Source organism: Paramacrobiotus metropolitanus, unplaced genomic scaffold, assembly GCF_019649055.1.
Source record: "Paramacrobiotus metropolitanus isolate TYO unplaced genomic scaffold, Prichtersi_v1.0 Parri_scaffold0000002, whole genome shotgun sequence".
Classification (NCBI taxonomy): domain Eukaryota; kingdom Metazoa; phylum Tardigrada; class Eutardigrada; order Parachela; family Macrobiotidae; genus Paramacrobiotus; species Paramacrobiotus metropolitanus.
The window spans coordinates 366374-390357 of record NW_026570222.1 but is presented as its reverse complement, the minus strand read 5'-3'; the positions used below and the strand labels follow the sequence as shown (position 1 = coordinate 390357).

The window sequence follows — 23984 nt, the reverse complement described above, 5'->3', positions numbered from 1 at the left end:
TTTGAAAACACACAACAGTTGCAGTAGCGGTCACAACTAATCTTTGCGGTAATATCACCGTTCAATATGTATATCAACTGACATACTTCATTGCACTACAGCTGGTTGTTCGTGTTACCCATAAACTATACCTTTTTCTGAAGAATTCTACACGAAAAATTTCCTTCATTGAACATTCATAGACTACAATTACGCTTTAGTTACCAACGCATCAAAACGGTATCCATAAAATAACAAATTAGAAAAGTAAAATTCTTAAAAATGGAGAGGAATACCACAGAACCGAATACGCAGTGCATATAACAACGAAATTTTCTGTTAAGACCAACGGTTAATTTTTCCCATTCTGTACAACAATAAAACTGTAAGAGACTCCAACTACAAGGAATCCTTATCACCTTGGCGCAGGGTTCACAGGGCACTCAGTTCGACTGTGGTCACACATTCCTTAATGGACATTTTCCTTCAACCAGTAGCTATCTTTTTGGCAGGATTTCGCCGTTTAAACAACAGACCTTGATCCACTGGCATCAGAGGCGCCACAAGATTTTCGTCCATTGCTTTGAAAGTTGCGGCAGTTACAGCCTTCAAATGGTTTTTAAAAAAATTAGCAATTACCAGGAACTTCTGTACGAACTTTATACAGCAGTTTGCAGTTACCTTTAAGTGTGCCAAATCTGGCTGGTCGGCTCTTCTTTGTATACTGCTTGGAGCATTTCGCATCCTATAAAAAGGAATGGATTAAAAAGAACATTCCCTTTCAACGCATACACGTAGGGCGAACGTTTTATATAACCCTCGCCGTCCACTCTACTTACCAGGGATGCTCCAATATTTGCCTGGCGGTGAGACGCATTTGCGGGTCAGGATGTAGCATCCGCTTAACCAAATCCTAAAATACAACCCTCAATCAAGTTGACAATTCGACAGAAAGCCAAATATTTTTGCCAGACCTTAGCGGAATCGGATATATGTGACCAGACACCACCACTAAACGGAATTGAGCCAGAATCGATTCGAGCCAGGATTGTGGAAGGCTGGTCGGAAGGCGTGTGCACATAGGGAGATTTACTGAAAACCAAATGAAACCAAATGGGAACGTTGTAAATTTGCGGGAAACAAATAGCGCAAAAACCCGTCGGACTAGAGCGAATACCGAAGGGTGCTTATCATCGCTGTTTATGTCGGTAACTGTGTAGAGAATTATATTTTGTGTCCCTTAGCGGAACTTAAAACGCACGGGCGGTGGAATACACACCCAGACAACATAGTATACAGCAGTATTCCCAGACTCCACACATCACAGGCTGCATCGTATCCTTGGCGTTTCAGCACTTCAGGAGCGCCGAACTGAAGTGTGTAACAGGGCGTCATGAGCAAACCGTTTTCAGCGCGTAACTGCTTGGCAAATCCAAAATCACAGATGCGAAGACTGGATGCATTACTGTCTTTATCCGCATACATAATATTCGACGGTTTCAAATCCCGATGAACCACCTTTCCAAGCAAAACAGTACGTATCAGTACTGACCATAATGAAATTCAGCGTAAAAAATGTTTAAATAAAAAGTACGCAGATTTACACAAATACACTCACACACCCCATTCTGATGCAAATAAGCCACGGTTTTCGCAACAGTTTCCAAAATAACTTTGGCCTCGAATTCCTGGAAGTACTTGTTAGCAAATATCCGATCAAATAATTCTCCTCCGCGCAACAGCTCCATTATCAGATACACATAATTTTTGTCCTCAATGGTCTGCAATTTGTTAACAGTTAAATACACGGTTAGGACGAGGCATTCACCGATGCTGCTATTTCGCAGCATCTCACATCAGCCTCACAGGGATAACAAAAGAAATTACACACCTCATGCAGTTTGACGATATTTGGATGTGAACCATATCGCATCAAAATTTCTACTTCCTCCTGTGCGTCACGTTTCAGCCTGTCAATTATCTAGGAACAGACATCCCCTTATTTCCAGTTCTTCATTCAAGTGAGCACTCAATGCATACCTTCACGGCATATTCCACGCCTGTGGTCTTATGGATGCACCTTCGGCATGTTGAGAAGGATCCTTCACCGATTTGCTAGGGAATCCCACTCGCAGATAAAGACTTTGATTCAATATCCGCATTGTTTAAACCTCACCTCTTTCAGCTCGTAATCATCAGTAAATCGACTGGGCGGTCCAACCGCAAAGCCCTGCACAATAAAGGGAAAATTTGCGTAAGTAGATACTGTAAGCACGCAGCACAATGAACTACAAGCACAAATCTTCTACAAATAAAGTAAACATCGCATAGATCACATTTATCATACGAGTAGTCATTTATCGTTGTCATATCTTGAAATAACGTACGATTATTTACCGAAGTTCATTTCGGGTCAGCTTAAGACTGGTGCAGATAAGTGTGCGGTACACGGTACGGCAAATTCAAAATCATTAACGTAAGTTATGAAAATTTATCCAACTAGCATAAAGTAATTAAATAAAATATGCAAATAAATCACCAATACAACTACTGGTTTACAGCTGAACCTGCCTTCATCTTCTGGCAACATTTTTGTATCCCCTATTCTGTGTTCCCTATAGTTTTTGGTCAATAAAACCCAGAAAAGCTACTGAACAATATGAGCACACGCCAAACTGTTGAGTAATTTGTTGAACTTCGAACTAACCTTCAATGCCGGTATCTGACGCAGTTTGTCTCCATTCGCCACATCGCTAAGCAAACAGGGCGCAACAAAACTAAATCCCCGAAAGAGATCATGAGCGGCAGCACTGGGTGGTATCCCAGGAGAATCTGTTAACAAAGAGAAACAGAGGAATCGACACACTAATCCCATCATCCATACACCAGTCGCATCATTTCTCATCCCTTCAACTATCAAGTGACTTCCGTCCCGCTCATGCCGCAGCGCTACCCGTACCTTTAGGAGTTTTCATTGTGAACTCAATATCGAAACAGTTGGTAGCATCGTCCACGTTAAGAGAGCAGACCGGCTTAAACGGCGGGGTAATCTGCTTTTTCGCCAACCGTGGCCAGTCAATCGTAGCAAAAAAGGGATGACTCTTAATTTCCTCAACTCCTCTCTCACCAGCACCTAAACAACATATCATCCCGCATGTTACAGTCATCAAAAAGCGCCGCTCGCTATGTGACAGGTTTTATTACCCAATCGATTCCCTGGAATCCGCTTAAACAGTGCCCGCAGTAGACTCTGAGCATCGGGTGACAAAAACGGCGGCATACCCAGTTTGGCCCTGCAAGCCCACAAAAAGATTTGTCAATATGACAACCAACAATTACAGGATCATTTCGCTACAGCATAAATTTTTCCCATGCATACTTTAGTATCAAATTCATGGTTTCTTTGCGGTTGGCCCCTTGGAATGGAAGTTCACCAGTGAGCATTTCATACTGAAACAACCATTTTATTACTATTGCTGGATGTGTAATTCTTACCACGGAGCAATAAAGAAGTACCATTAGAACCCCGAACGACCACCAATCAGCGGCACACCCGTGGCCCTTACGATTCACCACTTCCGGTGCCATATACTCCACAGTCCCGCAGAACGAATAGGTCTTCTCCCCATCCACCGCCTCTTTGCTCAATCCGAAATCGGTCAGGCTAATATGACCATCGGCATCCAACAGAATACTATTAACACAATTATAAACTGACACCATTATGAAAATTTTTACGAATCTACCGAAACAAAAATGCAAACAAAACCATCAGGATATAATTGCAAAAAAAACTAAAGCTGATTCAACAGCTACATGTGACAAAAAGTACATAGAGTTGATGGATTAGTCACTTACTTTTCGGGTTTAAGGTCGCGGTAAATTATACCCCACTTATGTAACTGATCCATCGCCAGCGCAAGTTCGGCTAGATAAAACTTAACATCCTCTTCCGTAAACATAACCTGCAAAAGTGCTGTGCTAATCAAACGTCGTTCATCACGTAACGTCTACAAAATCAAAATAAACAAAGCCCGTATACGAACTTCTTTTGACAGGCGACTGAAGAGATCTCCACCGCGCAGAAAATCCAGTATCAAGTATAACTTCCCTTCGGTTTGGAAGGCTACGCAAAACAACAATGGATTAAAATAAGAATGAGTACACCAAATTTCCGATAAATTATCAGTACCGTAATGCAGTTTCACAATAAACGGATTATTCACTTCAGCCAGAATATCGCGTTCCTTTTTGGTCCTCATGCGATCACGATCTGTTCCCACGCATCAGGATTATCAAAAATCAAATGAAGTTGAACATATTAAATGGCATTTAACTCACATTTCAAGGTAGCTTTCTTTAACACTTTCATCGCATATAAAGTATTTGCATCTTTTCCTGAAATTTTCCGCACCAAAAATACCTACAATAAAATAATTATGTAAAACGCTAATCTCAATACTTGCATATTAGATGGTCTATGTATAGCATAACTGTCGAAAACCCATAAAAGCTTCTGCTAAAAAATGAAAGGTCTAACGGTGTAATTTCAGCAGCACAAATCTCACCATCTGGCAGAAATTCAGCCAAACATCTTTTACGGGCTAAATATGTGATAACTCCACCAGATGTCTATAATGAATATCCTCTATATCAGCTACAAGTTAACAGTACTTACTTTACTGCTACACAATAAATCAAACAAATGCTGTAAAATTATTATTGTAACCCTCTTCCTGGATACAAACAATTCAAAATCCCAAGTTCCATTAAGTAAATACTTTGCCGAATGAGCCTTGTCCGAGCACTTTCAACAGTTCAAACTGTGTTGGATCGCCCTTCTCGCAACCTTCCTTGGTAATGTTTATAATTTCACAGATTTGGTCCCGATCATCCTAGAAGGAAGAGTCATGAATAACGACACAGAAAACGAAGGTTCGCTGAGCAATCATGGAGTACTAGAGTCTAGAAGCCCATACCGCAAGCAATATGAAGCTAAACATATTTGCGCATACCTACGTGAACACAGTGTAGGCTAGTACAAGGCTACCGAGAAACCACCATAAAATCGTCGACAGTTTATTGAATTACCGCTATATCACGTCATTAGTCACACACGCATCTCTCGTATAATATCTATCATCTATCGGGGTAAATCTTAACTCAACATATATAATGCATTCATTGCGCGAAAAATATTCATACATTTATGAAAGAATTAAACGTTCAATCGTTGTGTTAAAATAATCTGGAAAAAAATGCCGATAATAGAAGATAATAAGTAGAGTTTTCAGAGAATTTAACATATCGCTGTACCTATAACATGATCGAAAAACGATACCACAACAGTTTTGTATAACCAATATTTACAAAACTTATGTTATTAATTACCGTATGAAGCAATAGAAAATTTCAAACAAAATCATGACAAATCACGAAAAATTCGATCTAACTAACCAACTAATTATGTATTAGACAAATCTAAAAAACCAAGAACAGTCAGAATAACGAATGATACTGAGGTGCTTGCTACATTTACAAAAAATTGTAATTGTAACTAATGATTGAAATCCGTAACAAGAAACAGTCGATTCTAATAACAATTACTAGCACAAACGAAAAAAATACACACTTATCAAGCATGAAATTCATCAAAAACTATAATTCGACGTTTAATGCAAGAATTAGCTGAAACTGGCATGCAAGCTCAGTGCCGCAGACGCAACCGTATGAATTACAGTAATGTAACGAAGTCAGGATATTGAATAATTAAATACCTGCATTTCTTCCTGCCCGGAAGCGTCAGCCTCGTCAACAACCATATCATCGGATGGTATTCCCTAATAATGAAACCAAAATTACCAACCAGCTGAGAAATTATAGCACAGCACATTTAACTGAGCTGTCGTGCGTGAGCGTTAATAGATTTCTGATCTGACAAATACCAAAAATATACAGGCCGCGTCCGCGGCAGATGACGCCAGCTGAAATTTTCACCAACAAAGATAGCGATCACTTAACGCCCCTTGTCAAGAAATACACTGAAACTTTAACCACACTGTCAACATAACGTAAACATCTAAAGTAAAACACGATCGGGATCGTCTCAGGTTCAAAATGCCCTTCCAAAGAACGCCATATTTCTCAACTACGGCGCTGTGCAATGTGCCAAAGTACAATGTCGTCTAGCCACTGCACTACGACTAGGCCTTCTAGGAAAACACACACACAATGTGAAAAACGTAAATTTCGTTAGAATCCATGATTAGTTTTTTTGTTGCCGTGAGGGTATTAATAAGCAGAAGAGGAAAAACTGCTGTCCTTGCCAGAAAAGTGCTTAGTTGGGCGCACTTACCACCGAAACCTCTTCAATATCCATTTTTTGCCAAGGATCCGCTAACTGGGGTAGCGGCATTTTACTCTGGATGGGTTTCCACAACGCGGCCACTTCTGACGAGCCAAACAATCGCTCTAAGCAAAACGTATAATCAGATAACGGCCAGATGAACTGTAAAAACTATTCCAGTGGAAAATCAACTAAACAACTGAATTAGCCCAATTGCACTCTGCAAGTGCAGCATCTGTGCAACACTACGGAACGTCGCAAAGATTTCCCAACTTTGATCATCGTTGTTATTAGTGTTTGGGTCTCTCAAGAAACTCCCAATCGCTGATCTGTATTATGCGCTATTTTTCTGGAACCCATTAGTGATCGTCTAAGCATTCGCGAAATCACACATACCAGTCTCAAATTTGCCGTAAAGCAATACGACCGCTCAAACAAACGGGACCACTACCATCAGCCAGACTGCTTTGCCCTTCAATTTTTCACCGTATGGTTTACACAAAGATATCTGGAAGAGACATACATTTAAATCTGGATTAATTCGAGCTGCTAGAACAAATAGTTTCCGTTTGGTTTGAAGAGGAATGACAACAAAAAGAGGTACTTCTTCGTACTGTACATTTTCATCCTTTTTCTGTTTCGTTACCGTTAATATGGTTAATCACACAAGTCGCAGTAGTATTGGAATCAGACTACTCGTACTAATCGGTGCAGCGCCATGATGTTAATGTGTATGATTGGTACGGTTCCGCTTTATAAGCCTCACGAACTCACGTACCTTGTACCGCAGGCTCACTATTTAAACTTTAAACACATACTACGAAGTACGAGTAGTACTGCGGTGCACACTGCGCGTGCCATTCTGGGGCTTTACAAAAAATTAATATTTAATCGTTAATTACAGTACGTACCGGTAGGCGGTAGTTGCCCGTTTTGCCCGATAGGTTAAATTAAAAGGAATTAGAACAAACTCAACAAAGCAGGAAATCGTATGATTCGTATCGGTGCACGTATGCTTTTAGTAAAACAATAAATTATTATTGGTTTTACTGTACTCTAAGGTACCGTACTCTAGTAATTAGTGATAATTAACTAATTATTAAATTCATGGCGATATTGTGACCTTTACAACATATTACAGAACAGTAGAACTATACGACCGCTTTTGTCATCAAGTTATTGCCTTCTTTCTCTTATGAAACAAGCCCTTATCCTTAATTTCATTTCATTTGCAATCAAACCTGATACGCACCTGGTTAAAATATAGTAAATACTAATTGTAAATAAAATTTCCATACAGCAGCCGTACTTAAGTTGTGTACCTTACGTACACAGTACACTACAAAAATACGGAACCGTGACGAAATACTGTAACGTTTATTATTAACAAGTAAGTATTAAGTTTATCGCCTGATAGACTGACCATTATCACCTGATTGATTAATAACACACTTAAAAGCACGACAGCAGACTTTCTAGAATTACTGCAACAAGCAAGCAAACATATTAACGCCTTCGAAATTTTTCGACGTCGCAAACTTTATGAAATGTCTAAACACTACAGGTAAGCGAGGCTCCAAAACACTGCTATTGTAGCGCGCAAGCTACAGAGATGCAGCGACCAAGCTTCTGCGAATTTAATCAGCGTAACAGGCAAAATCACAACGGACAAATGAAATCCAGCTTATAAGAAATTCGAAAAAACAATCGTTAGCCAACAGAGGATATAACGGTAAAAATCTATTGAAAATTTCAAATCTCTTAAACTCGTTTCAACTTCGTAAAATGTAACTCAACAAAATGTGCGCACAGGCAGTGATCGTGTTACCAAAAATAACGCGTAACCGCAAGCATGATTCAGAACATAAACGATAAACTATCTACAGAAAATGCTTGGAATCTGTCACAATCAATTATGGAACTCAAGAACGAAGGTATTTAGAAATAACCTCTTCTGTGAAGCAAAGTTCTTCAAGTGGATACCTAAACAAAAACAATGTGTCAAAGGTCAGTACGAACTACGAAGCCTTTGTAATTCAACAAGCAAATCACCATGAGCATGAATGTTATAACCAGACAATTATTATGTTCCAGAAATAACAACAGCACGCATCATTATAGGTCACAAAAATGCGCTTACGTTTCGCGTTTGCCATTTTTGAATTTGATCCGTATTTTGGTGTCAGATCCTTCTCCAGAAACTTTATCTATGGTTCCATCTATCATCGCTTTATCGTTACCACCGTAATAGAAAATTTCCCGACCACCTTTCAAAACTTCTGTCAGAGGAAATATGCAATCGGTGTGCAACTTTCTTGGCTCGGATTCTCCGGTAAAGAGCACATTGTAAACGTTTGCATCTTTTTCCACCTGATCTTCAAGGCTTTCGCCTGTATCTGCAACGCCTTCAACTTCCAGATTTTCACTGTATTCCGTGTTTTCGTGTTCATTCCCTTGTTCAGTACTGTTGCCAGCGTCTTCAGCTTCTTGAACATCAAAGCCGGTAACGATCACTCCAGCATGATAGCACTGGTCTGTCCATTCGGCGAAAACGCAATCACCTACGATAGGTCGGGATTTATCGGATAGACGACGATTTTGTCATGAATGTCAGCCGCTGACTTACTGCATACGTAAAAAATGAAAACGCCTAGGCTTGTAATCAGACCAACCGAAGCTCCATAATACAACAGGGATTCCGCGTACGCGGAACAGAGCAGCATTCAAAAGAAATAGAACCAAGTTATTAAATTTTACCGCTCTTGAAATCGGGTTGATCAACCACATCATCTTCTTCCTCGTCACTATTTCCGTACGCGATATCGTTCTCTTCCAGCTGATCATCTTCACCTTCACTCTCTTCGTCGCTGTCTTCAGAATACACGGTAGCCACTCCGCTGCTGGTGCAACTGGATGGGACAGGATCCTCCAGAGGACGGTCATTGATAAATTCGATTTCACCATCTGATTCGCCGCCTCCATCCAAATCACTATTAGCTGGCTCTTCGTCTGATAAAACCGAGGTTTCACTCGGATAGTCACTGTCAACGTCAGAATTGTCCAAATCGGGTTCAGCGCCAATTGAAGCATTTGTGGGTCGATTAATTGCAACCAAGTACTGGTCATAGTTGATCGCAACGTCTCGAAACCTTGCTCTAACAAGTAAGATCATGGAAGTAAACGCAAAAATGTCATTTCACTTTATATACAGCTTTAGGAAAACTTGCACTACTACACTGGCACTGTTACTACTGTAGATATATCCAGTGTTATAATCAGCTAACAATAAGATGTGCCAAATTGCCAATATACCTGCAGATCTTCTTGAACCTTCCTTTCCCTTTCTTAACGCGAGTAATTTCGACCTTAAAGAGTGGCGGCTGTCCAGTTCTGTCTAGTTGTTCCAGTAATACTCCCGATTCGTAATGTTCCGGCGCCCGGACAATCGATCTGTCGCTATGCGTAAACAGCCATACCTCCTCATGCTCCTTCAACCACACGGAGGGACGAAGTAAATCACGTTCCGAAATTTCTTCGATTCGGCCAGAGTCCAAAAACTCCACCAAATAATGTCTATTCAACACCACCGCAAAGAAAAACTTAAACATTAAACACACTGTGTCTGCCAACGGTACTTACCCCACTCTGGCCGTAGGAACACGACTAATTACTGCCGGATAATAAGCACTGCCATATTTCGCCAACGTATAATGACCTAATGCAAGACACGCACTGAATTATTCAATGCAAGCTCCAAACCAACCAAGTTTATGGCGAAAATGTAAGTCAGCAGGTCACCTGCAATAAAAGACTTTTGTTGAGCAAGCTTGTCCAACTTCCGTTTCTCCTCATTGTCGGAATCAGAGGTATCCGAATCCAACGCGCTAGCTCGCCTTCCCAAGCTGCGCTTCTTTCGGGGTGACATCGTTTCGTCATCAGACGATTCGCATACATCTAAATACATTCAGATGAAAAACCACTATCGCACAACCAAATATTTATAATAAATAATTAATATTATTTGTATCACTGACTAACGAGCGAAAGGCTCCTAACATGAGTACGGTCGATAAAAAAGAAAACTGACTCCAAAATAATATAGGCCTTTCACCTGTGTAGTTTCGACCGATTTGAGGATTTCGCGGTCGAAGGCCTTCGTTCAATCTGGGATAATACGGGATTTCCGGCGATGGTTGTCTAGCGCGGTTTTGATCACCACTGTTGCGACGCTTGCGCTTGCTAGCTGCAGTGCAACATGCATTATTAGAGAATTTCAAGGATGCATACAATGCATAGTTATATGGCACGGTCTGAATGACATATTATCGTTTTTAAGAATACGGGAATACAAGGGAAACTTCATCCGAACTGAATTTTCGACAGCATATCCATAAAGTCAATATTTCTTACGCGAAAATTCCATTGTTAAGCAATAATCTTGAGAACTGCCTGGCATGCCATTTTCAGAAAATTGGGCATCTTGACGGTTGGCTGCATTCCGCGATGAGTTTTCTGCCATTCCCACTTGCTGGATGTTGCCAACAGTCTGTATGCAAACCACGAAATATTAAAGAATAGCTACGATCACGAAATGACACTGTCAAGCAACATGAAAATATACTTTCTCAGCCTCTATGACAGCCATTTTGAAGGCACTTGCAAATGTGTCGCCGCTCATTTCTACGTCGTATACTTCTTCGACGAGAAAGGGTACGGGCTGCTAAAAAGTAACAAATATTACAAACCCGATTTTCACGAAGCCGATAAAACACATTTCGAAACTAACAACACGGTTAGCATATCTCAGTCACGGCAGAAAACCGGAAAAACTTTCTCAACTATAATAAAGGATACAGATGTGTGAAATTATCACACAACTGCATTTTATGCTACGCTAAATGAATGTCATCTTGATTGCGCACCTCAACAGGAACGATAGCAGTAGCATTTTCCTTCGCAGAGAGAACACGGTACTTGGTGGGCCCCTTGGCAAGGTCCTCTGGAGCACTGATGCACATTGTAAACCATTTTCGAGGGTTGATCAATGCGTTTTCTAGTAAAGCTAACTGTTCAGGTTCGCTCCTTCCAAACAGTTCGTCCGGCGCCATACCCAAAAGAGATTTTGTAACTTCGTTATCTAGGAATGCCGCAACTTCCACCAAAGGGGTTGCGTCCGTTAGCACAACCTGCCGCACGAACAGCTCTTGCATAAAAGTATTTAAAACAACCGTGCAAAAATTTAAAGATATCTCTGTCCGTTTAACCACGTACCAGTTATACCTCACTTACCCTAACCTTGTATCGATGCTTTGGAAGCGCCTGCGAAACCTTACAAGCATAACAAGTAAACTGCTGTTCCGCCGAAACTTGCAGTCTGCGATTGCATTTTTGGCAACCTTGATAAGTATATCCTGATCCATCAGGCAGAATTTCTTTTATCTGGCAAGAAACAGATACGGGAGAAAATCCAGTCGCTTTTTCTACGACATCTTCCAATGTGAGTAGGTTTTCTACGATATAATCAGTCATGTAATTCATAACCGAATGCCAGAAATTCTATCTGATCAAATATACCTCCAGTACAGACATTTTTTAACTAAACCTAAACCAGTGCTTCCAGTACTGTATGGCTCTAGATGACCACTAAATACTGGAGTTTACTTATACCATTGTTGTTCTGTTTTGCTCCCGACTTCACTGGGGTGCCCGGCGCGGAGGCTCCGCCAGCAGCAAATGTTCTTTTAAGGGATTGAGTTCGTGTATTTTCCAGATCCGTAAACACAAAAGTATTCCAGGCTGTTGCAAAATAAGTTCCATATTTAAAACGGACGTTTTTCAGGTAGAAAATCATCCCTTCTTGAATGTATTCCGGGAACCGTTGCCTGTGATCCGGCCAAATGGTAAACTTCAGTGTATCGGTGTCATCGGAAATTATGGCAGAAATCCTCTCGTCGTGCGAATACTGTTCGATGCGTTCCACGCGAGCCAATATATCTGTCCATCAAACAGAAAGTCGTACAACAAGTTGGCACAAGCGCATGACTTAAAAACCAAGAAAATTTGGGATGTCTATTGTCCAGGGCGCAGACAGGACACAGAGCTAAGAGTATCGTACTCGTATTACATCTTACCTGCTAAGCCTTCATTTTTGTCAATCTTTTTCAACAATTCTTTTAGCGTAGGGGTTTTCAAGGATAAAGCGGACAGGTACAACGACATGGAAAACATCTCTGAATTGTTTGAAGGAGTCAAAATAATGTTGCTGGCCCATCTTTGGAGAGTTTCCTCAATGTGATCATACTGCTTCGAACTGGGCTTACTGAAAGCGTCCAGGTACACCGTGGCACGCTGCAAAGCGACAGGTTTGCAGATAAAACGACGACATCCGTACATTCACAGTGGCAACAATCAAACAATGACGTTACTCATGTCTAATCAAATAATATTGAAACATATGAGTGATATGACATTACGTAAATTATTCTCTCATTCAATCAACGTTAACGTAAATTAAAATATCTGCATAATTTTTGATACTGATACTGTTGAACTAATGATTTCCATTAACAGTTATTACAAAGAAGCTAAAAAGCTCATCTTACAATATACGCATTCATGACATAATGGCAATCGCTGCAGTGGAAGCACGTACGATGCGTCAAAAAAGCGGAAACGCCTTAAGCGAGTCCTCGTACAATGGTAAAACTCAAAAATCCAGAAACCAAAAACTGTTTACCATGCCATTGGGCGTAGCTCGACTGGATTTGGTTCCAAGAACATTCACTGCAACCTTCTCACGCAAGTTGACGATGGCAGACTGATGCTGATCTCCCATCAGCACACACACGTAAGCCTTCGAATCGTGAGGCACCCAACCAAGAACGGGACCGCAGATTCGACTGAAATCGAAAGCAGTAAACACACCTGAGCACAGTCCGCTGCATTTGCCTGTGCGGAGAGTCAGAATCAGCAGTCCTGCTTACCTCGCACTGATTTCCATGCTGGGTCGTTCGCAGGATCGAATCCCGATCAACGTATCGACACTGCACTCTTTTCGGATATCTTTAAGACAATATCAACACTCTCTTCGCATGCTGCACCAGCTTGGCTTTCACGGGCATTTCTTGTAGTTTCCACAAAACAAGGATAAAAATACACCTAGTTACTGTTACACGTACAAAACTATACAAAAGGCGACAAGGCAATACAAAGAAGTATTATAAGTCTTAAAATTCTCTCCTACATGCTCTCAAGTAAGTACCGAATAAGCTACTCACGATTCATAAACAATTTTTGTAGTTCGACATGTTCGCTGTTGTAAAGGAATTTTGGCACTCATGATTTCATTTGATTCCATCGAGGTGCGGCTTCAGATGACTGGCCGCACAGTGTACACACGTGACACGGCCGCATTGTACAGACGCCGCGATCTCGCAGTTAGCGGTTACAGTAATTTCATTGACCACGGCTCCTTCATTGTTCGCATCCAGCCACCGACACCGACACTTTGATCGGTCAAATGAGGTAAATCATGTCCTTTTCACAGGGAACAAGCAATAATACTGGCAGTCTTACAGATTTAATTCCCCAGCCCTACGGTACACGGGTACAGTGATGACTGTAATGTGTATATCACAGTACTAAAAATTTCTAAAATAGTAAATAAATAAAATAATAAATCTTGAGCCATGATAATACTGTATCAGGTATCCCTTCAGCCCAAAGCGTTCGTCATTCATTGTGGGAATGAAAGCGCTTCCGGTTGGTGGAATAACATTCTTAACATACCATGGACTACCTATTCCTTTGTTTTTTGATTTTGTCATAGTCGAATAACGAAGGTTAAGGGAAACGATGATTTTTGAAAAAACGTACAGCACCACATGCCAAAAATTATTCTGGATCCTTCGCTTACGCGAAACAGACTCAGGATTTTTGGATGTTCGTAATATATTTTTAATGTTATCAATGCAGTCAAGCAGTAAGACTGACCGCAATCAGCCCGTGTTTACCTTTTTAAGTTAACCATAAGTAAATACTAATCAGAGAAGACCCAACCATATACAAAATTTACTCAAGGACGGTTCTTAAATGCCACGGTACATATCAAATAAAGTATCAATTTTGCAGCATTAAAATTCAGCAACACCAAGCAGCATCCGGAATAATAATCACAAAGGCACAGAACGAAAGGTGTACAATCGTTAACGAGAATTTGCATTTTGCTTTGTTTGCAAAGATGTAGTCGTACGACAGTTGACTTCCCGTTGTCCACTGAAGTCGTTTCAGGTCCATGATCACTGATCAGTAACTGCAGCTGGATTATTCTTTCTTTTCATGCTTTTTGTCTTTCAGACAAACCATGAAAAATATCGTATAAAGTACAAATGCACCGGTGATTGCTCCTATTCCATACATGAAGAAGCTTAGTTCCGGATGCTTGTAGCGGTTCTTTCGCAGCCAGTCGAGCACTTGTTGCTCTTCTTTCAGTGAACCTGTCAAAAACCGTTGTGTTAAGTTAACCGTTGTGTGTGTGTATCTTCATTCAAGAGAATCATTCAAACATTGGTAGTTTAAAAATAAAATATAAATCTTTCATAGGTTGTTCCTCACTCTAATTTTTACAGTTGCGGGATAATTATCTACTGTTTGCACGAGACTTAGTTTGTGTAGCAGTGTCGCTGCTTAGTAGTGTAAACCAGTACTGACACGGCATGCGTTGCGATCACATTATAATTCATATTTATACAAGCAGAACAGATTATTAACTGCAAGTAAAAAACTGATAAAACTTTGACATGCAGTGAGTGTATGGACAAGAAGAGGGCGTAACAGAGATTTTTTATTACTGAAAACCAGTGTCTACCTCGGTATATCGCAGGGTACTTCCGGCGGAAATACACAAGGGCAGGGGCTTTTTGGACACCGTACTTGCGAGCCAGTCGACTATCGGCAATTTTTACGAAGCTGATTTTCAGATCATGAGCCTGCTCATCGATCTCCTCTAAATCACGCAGTGCTTCTTCGCACTCATCGCAGTTTTTCTCATCTACAATGCAGTATAGTACTCTGCTGGTGCTAGAGCCCTCGGACAAAACCATTTAGAACACGGTCCCCTTACAGAATAACACCGCAATGTAATCGGTGTCTTCGAGCTTTTTCTCCAGCATTTTACGGGAAATATCCTCAATTTCACCCTTAATGTCCAGAGTGTCCTCACTGGTCAGCCATTTAAGCACGGCATCCTCATCCGCGGGGTCACCTACACGTACCGCACACCAAAGCGTCAGCAGGGCGTAATTAAGCCACAAGCAGGCCGGGCGAGGTCAACAGTGGGTGCAAGCGGGCAACTCAACGGAGGAAGGGTGCAAAAAATGCCAACGAACGAAAGGATTAAAATATGGCGGCTAATTAGATCGTGCCCTAACTGTCAAGTACACTTCCACTACCCATACACTTTAACATTTTTATGCCACAACAAAAAGATTTAATCAAAATTTTAAAAATACAAAAGAACTTGCCAAAAAGGGCAGAAATTACGGAAAACTTTTATCTACTGCATTTGCTTTGAAATCAAGCCAACGTTTTCGAATATAGTTATACTAACGTACACGTCAACCATCTGAAAGCGCACTGATCCTTTGTAACTGTTTGCACCCACTGTGTCCTCGTACAAAAATACCAAGACAAAAAGTTAACTCACCTTCATAAGGAATTGGTCTCTGTTTGCGGAAGTAAACCAGAGCCGGCAATTCAAACACTTTGTACTTCTTGGCCAGCTCACTGTCACGGATTCGGACAAAGTCAATTCCTGTGAATTATGAAAACGGTGGTCAGATACCTGGATGAAGCCATTGCGTATTACGACAGTTTTTCCTGACCATATTGATCACATTCATCATCAATATTTTCCAGTTCCTGCAGAATGTGATCGCTCTCCTTATCATCCTCGTCATCTGAATACAATTGTTATTATATCATCTCTTTATACTATATTCACTTATTTTATAGCTTACAGAAGAGAGCCAGGACAAAATCGCTGTCATGAAGAATCTTTTTGAAGAGGCGGGCATTAACCAGCTCAATTTCTCCTTCGATTTCACGCACATCGTCATCGGTCAACCAATTTAGTACATCTTCGGATTTCTTCAAATCGCCTACAAAAATTCACAGTAACTATAATTATGATCGCTTCGTTGGATTTTGTCGCGTAATTATTTATTGTTTTGAGTTGTTTGATGATATTCTATTCACCAGGGTAAATTAGTGGATTGCCATTCCGGAAATAAACCAGGGCAGGTGGCTCTTTTATTCCATATCGCTTGGCCATCAAAATATCGTTGGCGCGTACAATATCAACCCCGAATTCATCCAGATCATCGTCAATATTTTCCAGGCCTTCCAGGATTTTCTCGCAATCTTTATTATTTGGTTTATCTGCAATAAAAAAATTCAACAACAATAACACAATAACCTATGATACAACTTCTGTATCAAATCTCAGACTGTACGAAACGCTAATCTACACCGCTTCCTCACAAAAATATACGGCCAAATATTCCGAGTCCTCGATCTTCTTCTCCAAAATTTGACGGTTAACGTTCTCAATAGTGTCTTCGTTTTTCTGCTGAGTCAACCACCGTAAAACTTCGTTTTCTTCTTGAAGGTCACCTAAACGCAAAAATTATGTTCAATGCATAAAAAATGCACAGATAATAATTATTAGGTAAATTATTAACCATGTACTCTGTACATGTAAATCATTAGCCATATATTATACCATCATAAACGCTTGGTTCGCCCTCCTCGAAATAAATAAGTGCCGGAAACGATTTCACTCCGTAATCGCGCGCAATGCTCACGTCGGAGGTTTTAACAAAGGCCACACCCAAATTATCCGTGTCATCGTCGATATTTTCCAGTTCACTCAGCGCGGTCATCGAATCCTTGCTGTCAGGACTATCTAAAGGAAGCATGAAAGTCTGTTATTAGCAAGCCTCAAAATAAGACACCACGACGACAATATTCTTGGTATTTCTTACAGAAATACACAGCAACATTCGGAGAAGTTTCAATTAACTTTTCCAATTCAGCGCCCTTAATTTCTTCAATCTGATCATCAGCGTCGGGATTTTTCTGGTCCAATAACCATTCCAGAACTGCCGGCCCTTTACGCAGATCGCCTACAAAAAGTCTCCGTCCGCAAGACACTTCACGTAGTTTTGCACACAGTATGATTTTTAAGCCAAAAAACGTATAAAACATAAAAGACATTTTACCGGCATAAATCGTAGGCTCTCCGTTTTTAAAATAAATTAGAGCCGGGTAAGCATGGACACCGTAGCTTTTGGCAAGTTTATCGTCTTTAATTTTCACAAAGTCAATGTCCGAATGGTGTGCTTCGTCATCGATGGTTTCCAGCTCCTGGATGACCTTTTCGCACTGTTTAACATTATCGTTGTCTGCAATAAAAAGCATTGTGCATTTATGGTCTGCACCTGTTGCCTTTACAATTTTGTACAGTCGTCCACGAAATCACGAAAGAGTTAAACTCACAGAACAGCGCAGCCACATTTTCCTGTTGACTAATAATTTTTTTAAACAGCGGGGCATTAACGTCTTCAATTTCATCAGCGGTTTCCAGAGTATCGACATCCGTTAACCATTCAAGCAGTTCTTCTTCCTTCAGCAAGTCTCCTTTGTAAATATTCGGTTGACCATTGCGGAAAAACACTACGGCTGGAAATTTCTTGACTCCAAAACGTCGTCCGAAATGCACATCACGTGTCTGCACAAAATGAATGCCGAATTCGTGCGCCTCGTCATCGATGTTTTCGAGCTCGGCCAATATCTTTTCGTATTCTGGTGTATCGTCCGTATCTATCACAAATCAATGAGTATTAGCGTTAAAACTTCCCTGCAATAACTGCAAAAATAAGGTGGGTTGTTGGCATCATGCAGTGCCGAATCTACGTACAGAAGTATGCAGCAACGTAATCTTCCTTGTCAATCAGCTTCTGCAACATATCCCGGTTAACCGTTTCGATGGTATCTTCGTGGCGCTGATGGAGAATCCATTTCAGAACTCTGTCCTCATCTTTAAGATCGCCTGTATAATTCATAAAATTATAATCGGACGTGAACGCATTCAACAAAACCATTCTAATCAACGCAGAGCGCGCTCATTGCATGACCATTGTGAAGTAAACGAATATACATTAGCTGTTAATACGCAATGTATGGTACTGTAGGTAGCTTAATTAACAACTTTTCAGCAGCGTGATTATAGTCTTCTGTCTGGCTTTGGTTTAACCAATAATGAAATAAAGCAGCCCAAACCACAAGTATTTTTATTTAAAATTTTTGTTTTCTTAGAGCAATTTTTTCGACGAATTTGTGCTGCTACATTGCTAAATTAACCAAAATGTTGATTTGTAAAAATTAATGTGTTTACCGACTTATTCAAAGAGGTTTGTAGCTAACTCTTGCAGTCTGCGGTTATAAAAAAATAATTAAATAGAGAGAGAAATCTGTGGCTTCTACTGACCGCTGACAAGTGTTATGTACTCAAAGCAGAAGAAAGTGAGAAGTTAGCATTACCATGATAAACACTGGGATGCTTGTCCTCAAAATAGACAAGCGCTGGGAAATCGTGCACGCCGTATTCGGCAGCCAGACCGGTATCGGATGTCTTGACAAAGTGTATATCGTGCTTGTCGGTGTCATCGTCAATGTTCTCCAGCTCTTTCAGTGTGGCCTCCGAGTCGGCCGAATTTTTGGCATCTAGAATTCCCGTGCAAAAAACACACAGGCACATCGTAAAAAATCTCCGCGCAACAGCTGATGAGCGTAGTGCAAACTAATTACAGAAGTATACAGCGACGAATTTTTGATGATCGAGCAGCTTGAGTAAACTGGCCCGGTTGAGATCCTCAATCTCATCGTCCTCGCCGTCCTTCTCACTGACTAACCATTTCAACAAAGCATCCTCATCTTTCAGATCTCCTGCACAGAGCACAGAAATAGCCGGATAAAAATAGTGCGCCATGCCAAATGTAGCATGCAGCCGCGGAGCGCAGCGCAGTGAATTCAATATTCAGTGTGAACCACTGCACAGTACGTACCGGTATACAGAGTCGGAATGTGCTTCCGGAAGTAGACGAGGGCCGGCGCTTTTTTCCCGCCGTACTCTTTCAGTAGCTTGTCATCCTCGATTTTAACAAAGTCAATGCCAAGCTTCTCCGAATCATCATCGATGTTCTCCAGTTCATGAAGAATCGCGTCACAATCGGGACAGTTTTTCTTCCTGACTGGAAGAAAAGTCATTAGAAGCTATGGCGCCTCTTGGATAAATCGACCATCAGAAACGAAGTCCATCGAATCGAAGGCGGCTCGTCAAATTCATAGCAATTTAGGCATAAACCAGCTCTTTCGCTTACAGAAATAGCACGCCACATAGTCGGACTCGTTAACCATTTTCTGTAAAACTTTTCGATTGACTTCGTCGATCTTGTCTGGAATATCCATATTTTCTTCAGATGTCAACCATTTTAACAGCTTTTCCTCATCCAACAGATCACCTAGAATATTTTATGCAACGACCAATCAAGTACTAATAAATAGTTTGATATCTTTCATGTAGATATTTTGTCGCTTGGTTTTCATTTACACCATATTTTGGACAGTAAACAAGCATTAAAACCCAGTAACTTGCCATTGTATACGAGCGGCTCCTGGTTGCGGAAATATATCAATTTAGGGAAAGATTTTACATTGTACTTCCTGCAACACAGTAAATAATCATTAACATTTGGTCATTAATTTTGTTCTAATAAAATATCGTATACTTGGTAACATCCTTGTCGTTGGTTCGCAGGAAATGAATACCAGCGTCGCCGCTTTCATCATCTATTTTTTCCAGCTCCTCCAAGACCGCGTCGCAATTTTTGCATGTATCAGAATCTGCAATATCGGCGCATTATAAAAAACGACTCGAAGTGTTAGACAATATCTCAAAGTCAGCGAGAAATGGAGAAGGTATAAACTGATGTACAGTAAATCGCTAGTCCGCGCCCATGTACAACAATACGTACAAAAGAACAAAGCCACATATTCTTCCTCCTCGAGCACTTTTTCAAGAATTTCCAGATTCACGTTTTCGATGGTTTCCTGCTGTTGTTGCTCAAGAATCCATGCGAGGACAGCATCTTCATTCATAAGATCACCTACAACACGTTCGAATTATTAGCAAAGCCGTTTTAAAGTTTGTACACGCATTCACAAAATTACCTTCGTAGACATTGGGGATGCCGTCCTCAAAATATATCAAAGACGGAAACGTTTCGACTCCGTAGGTGGTGGCGAGCTCTTTATTATCCGTTTTAACGAAGTGTATCCCATGCTTGTCCGTATCATCGTCGATATTCTCCAGCTCTTTTAAGACTTGATCGCATTTGCTACACTTGGGAGCCGCTAGAGCAGATGAAATATTTGGCTCCGTAGAAGTAAAATATGTATAATTATTATACGCGAAAATGCAAGTTTCGTCGCTGTGCTGCAGACTTACTAAACAGAACCACAACATCTTCTTCATCTTCGATCAAATCATCCAGCATGTCGCCTCCAACGTTTTCAATAACATCACCTTCGATTTTATTTGTCGTAAGCCATCTCAACACGGCGTCTTCATCGGTAAGGTCACCTGCAAAACAGCCGCTGACATTAGAATTCCTAAATGGGATTGATATAATCTTAAGGACTTAAGGTTGCAGTTTCCATTATCAAGCAATACCGGAGTACTTTAACGGAATTTCGTTGCGGAAAAAAACCAGCTGCGGCAGATCATCAGCGAAATCTTCGGTTTCGAGAACGTCAGGATCGGAGACTTTGACAAAGTTAATGTCCAGTGCATCCGCTTCATCATCGATGTTTTCTAATTCGGCGAGGACCTTTTCTGATTTTTTATCGTTTTCTTTATCTAAAAAAGAAATTGCACGTCACATTAAAAACGCATTAGCGCAATGTTTGTTAAAAATTAAACCTAATCTTTCACATTTTAGTTGCAAGCAATATGTATTGTTGTCGTGACGTAAGGGCCACAAGGCACAAAGCACGTGCCGCTCATAACAAAACGCGCATTCGTATTGCATATGCTTGTCCTCGCAGTAGTCGTATATGCGCATGATCATAATAATGCTCAGATTCAGACATTCGGGTATCTTCCAACGCCTATGTAGGTTTTTTGTGCATTATGCGCAGTAGAAACGACTGGTAACGTGTGTCATGTCTGACTCTTCGTAATGTGATCAATACTTTCTGGTAATTCTGAAGCATCACAAAGCATTCTTTTGCCAAAAGAAAAATCATTCAGAACTTACTGTTTCTATAACAAAGACAAACAAGCCTAAGGCGTTACAACGAAAATTCGGGAGGCGTATTGTAAAATTATGTCAGTAAATTTTGGCAGTAGCAAAATAATATCACAGCCACGGGTGTACAAGTGGCTACTCGCTTGCATTGTAACAAATAAGGAAAAAATTACGTTAAACCTGTACACCAAACAATCTATGGCACAACGGGAAAAAAACGTTGCAGGATATACCTTCACAAAAAAATTGGAGTCACGAATACTATTCATTTTATTCACAAGTGAAATCTGTTTTGAGCTGTAAAAATTGTCGACGCCGCAAAGATAATTAGTCAGTAAGTTCGTAAGTTCGATGTTGGTTCAATAGGGTTCGCATATTTATCAAAGGAAATGCCATTTTTACTTACAATAAAGAACTGCCACATTGTCGCTTTCTTGGATCATGCGTTCCAGCAGCTGCTGGTTTAATTCCTCAATCTGATCCGGCAATTCCAAACCTTCAATGCCGGTCAACCAATCTAGGACTTTTTCTTCATTCTTCAGATCACCTGATGCGCAAGAGCAGTTTTGACCAACGGTCAATTTGTGACAACACTGGAGAAATAACTGCCGGTTTTCTCATTCCAGCTGGACACTTCCTTGAATACTTGAACAGCCACGGCAGACGGGACTGCAAATTAATGGTATACCGCCGAACAGACAGACTCACCATTATAAATAACGGGCTGCTTGTTGCGGAAGTAGACCAGCGCGGGGAACGATGCGACTCCGTATTGCTTAGCCAGCTTTTTGTCGTTGACTTTGACAAATGGTATCTCAAATTTGTCTGTGTCGTCGTCAATGTTCTCGAGTTCCTTAAGAACTTGTTCGGATTCCGAATTGCCTTTTTCATCTGTTTCAAATAGTACAGCACACATGTGCACTCAATTATTACTAATACGCATATTCGCCCTAGCTACCACGTATGACACCCATACTCAATAGTTATCCTGAATGATCACGTATCATATATAAACGGTTAAAGAGTAAAGACTATCTTATGCAAAAATACTGTATCTCACAAAAACAAGTTGACAGAACAAATGTTCTCCTATTATAAAATGACAATAACGGAAAGGGAATAACTTATATCCATATATTTATACAATGTTGCCGTCGGCTAGTTCAATTATGCGGAAAATTAACCCGAAAAAATGAATCTGTTAAAATAACAACCTCTAGCAATCAGAAAGAAAACTGATAACGCTGATTTTGCAAGGTGCAAAAGTTCGGGAGTTGCGTAAAAAATTTCCATGACTGAATTTGTAATGTGCATGCAATCCTACGCCTAGCTTAAAACCAAAAAACCAAACGTTGTCCAAACCAAAGACGTTAATATGTTGTATAACTTGTATGTATGCTCCATACCGGCAAACGCAGCCTAAGCTTACTTACAAAATATTACCGCCACCAGGTCTTTTTCATCCAGAAGCTTCTCCAGTCCTTGTTTATTAACATCCTCAATGACGTCTTCATCGGAGGCGAAGGAGCAGGGTATCACAGTCAGAAAGAAGCAGAAAGTGAAGATCGTATAAAGGGCTCGGTGCCCGTGCATGGTCAATTAGTCTCAGAACCGTTTCCGAGACCACGCTTAACCATACAATAACGCGTGAAAATTCAACACACTTGAGCAAAAATGTTCGGCAATATCAGAAAACTTCAGGAACGTTGGCGGTATTAAGGCAAAGGATGGTAACGGCCTCCGAACCCTGCTAGAAGTTCAAGTAAATGCGCATGGAAGTTTTATTTAAGCAGATTATGCAGACTGCTGCTGGTTACGGGATGCCAGTTCAGGGCTAAATTTAGCATCAACCCATACGTTTTCTTAACATTCCGTTTATCACGCCTCAACTGTAGTTACGCATTAGTACTCGTATACTGCCAGTCTGCATGTGAGAAAAAATGCCCGCTTTAAGTTGAATGCCGAATCGTACACCTCCGGCCGCTAAAAATCAACTGCATTGGCCGGTCACACGCCTTTCGTCACTGATTAGATAGACGCCGCAGCAATTTTAGCCTTGATATTCCAAATAATTATGCTAAGCTACGGCTTTAATCAAAACGCATTTTTCTTCTGGTAAGCAGCTATTAAAACCATGCTGCGCCTGTTGAACCGTATTATTAACAAACCGGGTTTCCTTCAGGCGCTGCAACACATAATGGCAGCCCGGTGACGGCTCTCCAGGACTTTTCTCCAAATCGTGCATCAAGATCATAAACGCTTTATTTTTGCTTACTCTCGAGTTGTATGAG

At 40.7% G+C, this 23984-nt stretch overlaps 3 protein-coding genes across 8 annotated transcripts; all 3 read right to left on the bottom strand.

The window, feature by feature from the left end:
• Nucleotides 1-145: 145 nt before the first annotated feature.
• On the bottom strand, nt 146-6990 carry LOC129589659 (ribosomal protein S6 kinase alpha-2-like). 2 transcript variants are annotated; one of them, XM_055484498.1, is made up of 22 exons: nt 6722-6990; nt 6335-6450; nt 5757-5819; nt 4761-4874; nt 4321-4402; nt 4172-4252; nt 4026-4105; nt 3838-3944; nt 3496-3673; nt 3359-3429; nt 3184-3272; nt 2939-3112; nt 2687-2811; nt 2156-2209; nt 2020-2094; nt 1871-1960; nt 1602-1760; nt 1259-1497; nt 954-1071; nt 819-892; nt 661-724; nt 146-585 (listed from the first exon to the last, which is right to left on the bottom strand). In XM_055484498.1, the coding sequence occupies exons 2-22, from the start codon at nt 6392-6394 to the stop codon at nt 466-468; spliced, it is 2217 nt and encodes a 738-aa protein (XP_055340473.1). In that variant the 5' UTR covers nt 6395-6450; nt 6722-6990; the 3' UTR covers nt 146-465. The 2 variants fall into 2 exon arrangements, with proteins under 2 accessions (XP_055340473.1, XP_055340481.1); XM_055484506.1 differs by lacking the exons at nt 4761-4874; nt 5757-5819; nt 6335-6450; nt 6722-6990 and adding an exon at nt 4548-4733.
• Nucleotides 6991-7947: 957 nt separating this feature from the next.
• LOC129589634 (uncharacterized) lies at nt 7948-13717 on the bottom strand. Of its 5 annotated transcripts, none has more exons than XM_055484476.1 (15): nt 13309-13714; nt 13062-13224; nt 12457-12673; nt 11993-12319; nt 11621-11835; nt 11248-11511; nt 10947-11045; nt 10736-10871; nt 10437-10568; nt 10124-10279; nt 9965-10040; nt 9638-9898; nt 9083-9480; nt 8466-8886; nt 7948-8308 (listed from the first exon to the last, which is right to left on the bottom strand). In XM_055484476.1, exons 1-15 carry the CDS (start codon nt 13323-13325, stop codon nt 8248-8250), a joined length of 2943 nt encoding a protein of 980 aa, XP_055340451.1. In that variant the 5' UTR covers nt 13326-13714; the 3' UTR covers nt 7948-8247. The 5 variants fall into 5 exon arrangements, 4 of the variants coding, with proteins under 4 accessions (XP_055340451.1, XP_055340434.1, XP_055340443.1 ...); XM_055484459.1 differs by having other exon boundaries at nt 11615-11835; nt 13309-13712; XM_055484468.1 differs by having other exon boundaries at nt 10947-11042; nt 11615-11835; nt 13309-13712.
• A 662-nt stretch (nt 13718-14379) lies between these two features.
• Nucleotides 14380-23776, bottom strand: LOC129590885 (uncharacterized). Its single transcript, XM_055486324.1, has 26 exons — nt 23127-23776; nt 22402-22584; nt 22100-22240; nt 21117-21302; nt 20892-21026; nt 20615-20797; nt 20419-20550; nt 20173-20287; nt 20040-20107; nt 19765-19905; nt 19450-19635; nt 19193-19330; nt 18926-19108; nt 18303-18434; nt 17882-18205; nt 17605-17787; nt 17368-17508; nt 17106-17288; nt 16865-16996; nt 16580-16762; nt 16342-16482; nt 16207-16281; nt 16029-16136; nt 15447-15587; nt 15192-15374; nt 14380-14820 (listed from the first exon to the last, which is right to left on the bottom strand). The coding sequence occupies exons 1-26, from the start codon at nt 23284-23286 to the stop codon at nt 14648-14650; spliced, it is 4050 nt and encodes a 1349-aa protein (XP_055342299.1). The 5' UTR covers nt 23287-23776; the 3' UTR covers nt 14380-14647.
• Between the last annotated feature and the right edge of the window lie 208 nt (nt 23777-23984).

Coding starts and splice junctions, on each gene's coding strand:
- LOC129590885 (XM_055486324.1), bottom strand. CDS start 23,286: ATGCACGGGCACCGAGCCCTTTATACGATCTTCACTTTCTGCTTCTTT. Junction 18,435..18,925: donor GCATCCCAGTGTTTATCATG/GTAATGCTAACT, acceptor TGAATTATACAG/GCGATCTTAAAGATGAGGAC. Junction 16,137..16,206: donor TGATGAATGTGATCAATATG/GTCAGGAAAAAC, acceptor CATAATTCACAG/GAATTGACTTTGTCCGAATC.
- LOC129589659 (XM_055484498.1), bottom strand. CDS start 6,394: ATGCCGCTACCCCAGTTAGCGGATCCTTGGCAAAAAATGGATATTGAA. Junction 3,113..3,183: donor GATTCCAGGGAATCGATTGG/GTAATAAAACCT, acceptor TATGTTGTTTAG/GTGCTGGTGAGAGAGGAGTT. Junction 725..818: donor CAAATATTGGAGCATCCCTG/GTAAGTAGAGTG, acceptor TCCTTTTTATAG/GATGCGAAATGCTCCAAGCA.
- LOC129589634 (XM_055484459.1), bottom strand. Junction 12,674..13,061: donor GAGCTACGCCCAATGGCATG/GTAAACAGTTTT, acceptor GTCGCTTTGCAG/CGTGCCACGGTGTACCTGGA. Junction 10,041..10,123: donor ACAAAAGTCTTTTATTGCAG/GTGACCTGCTGA, acceptor GTCTTGCATTAG/GTCATTATACGTTGGCGAAA.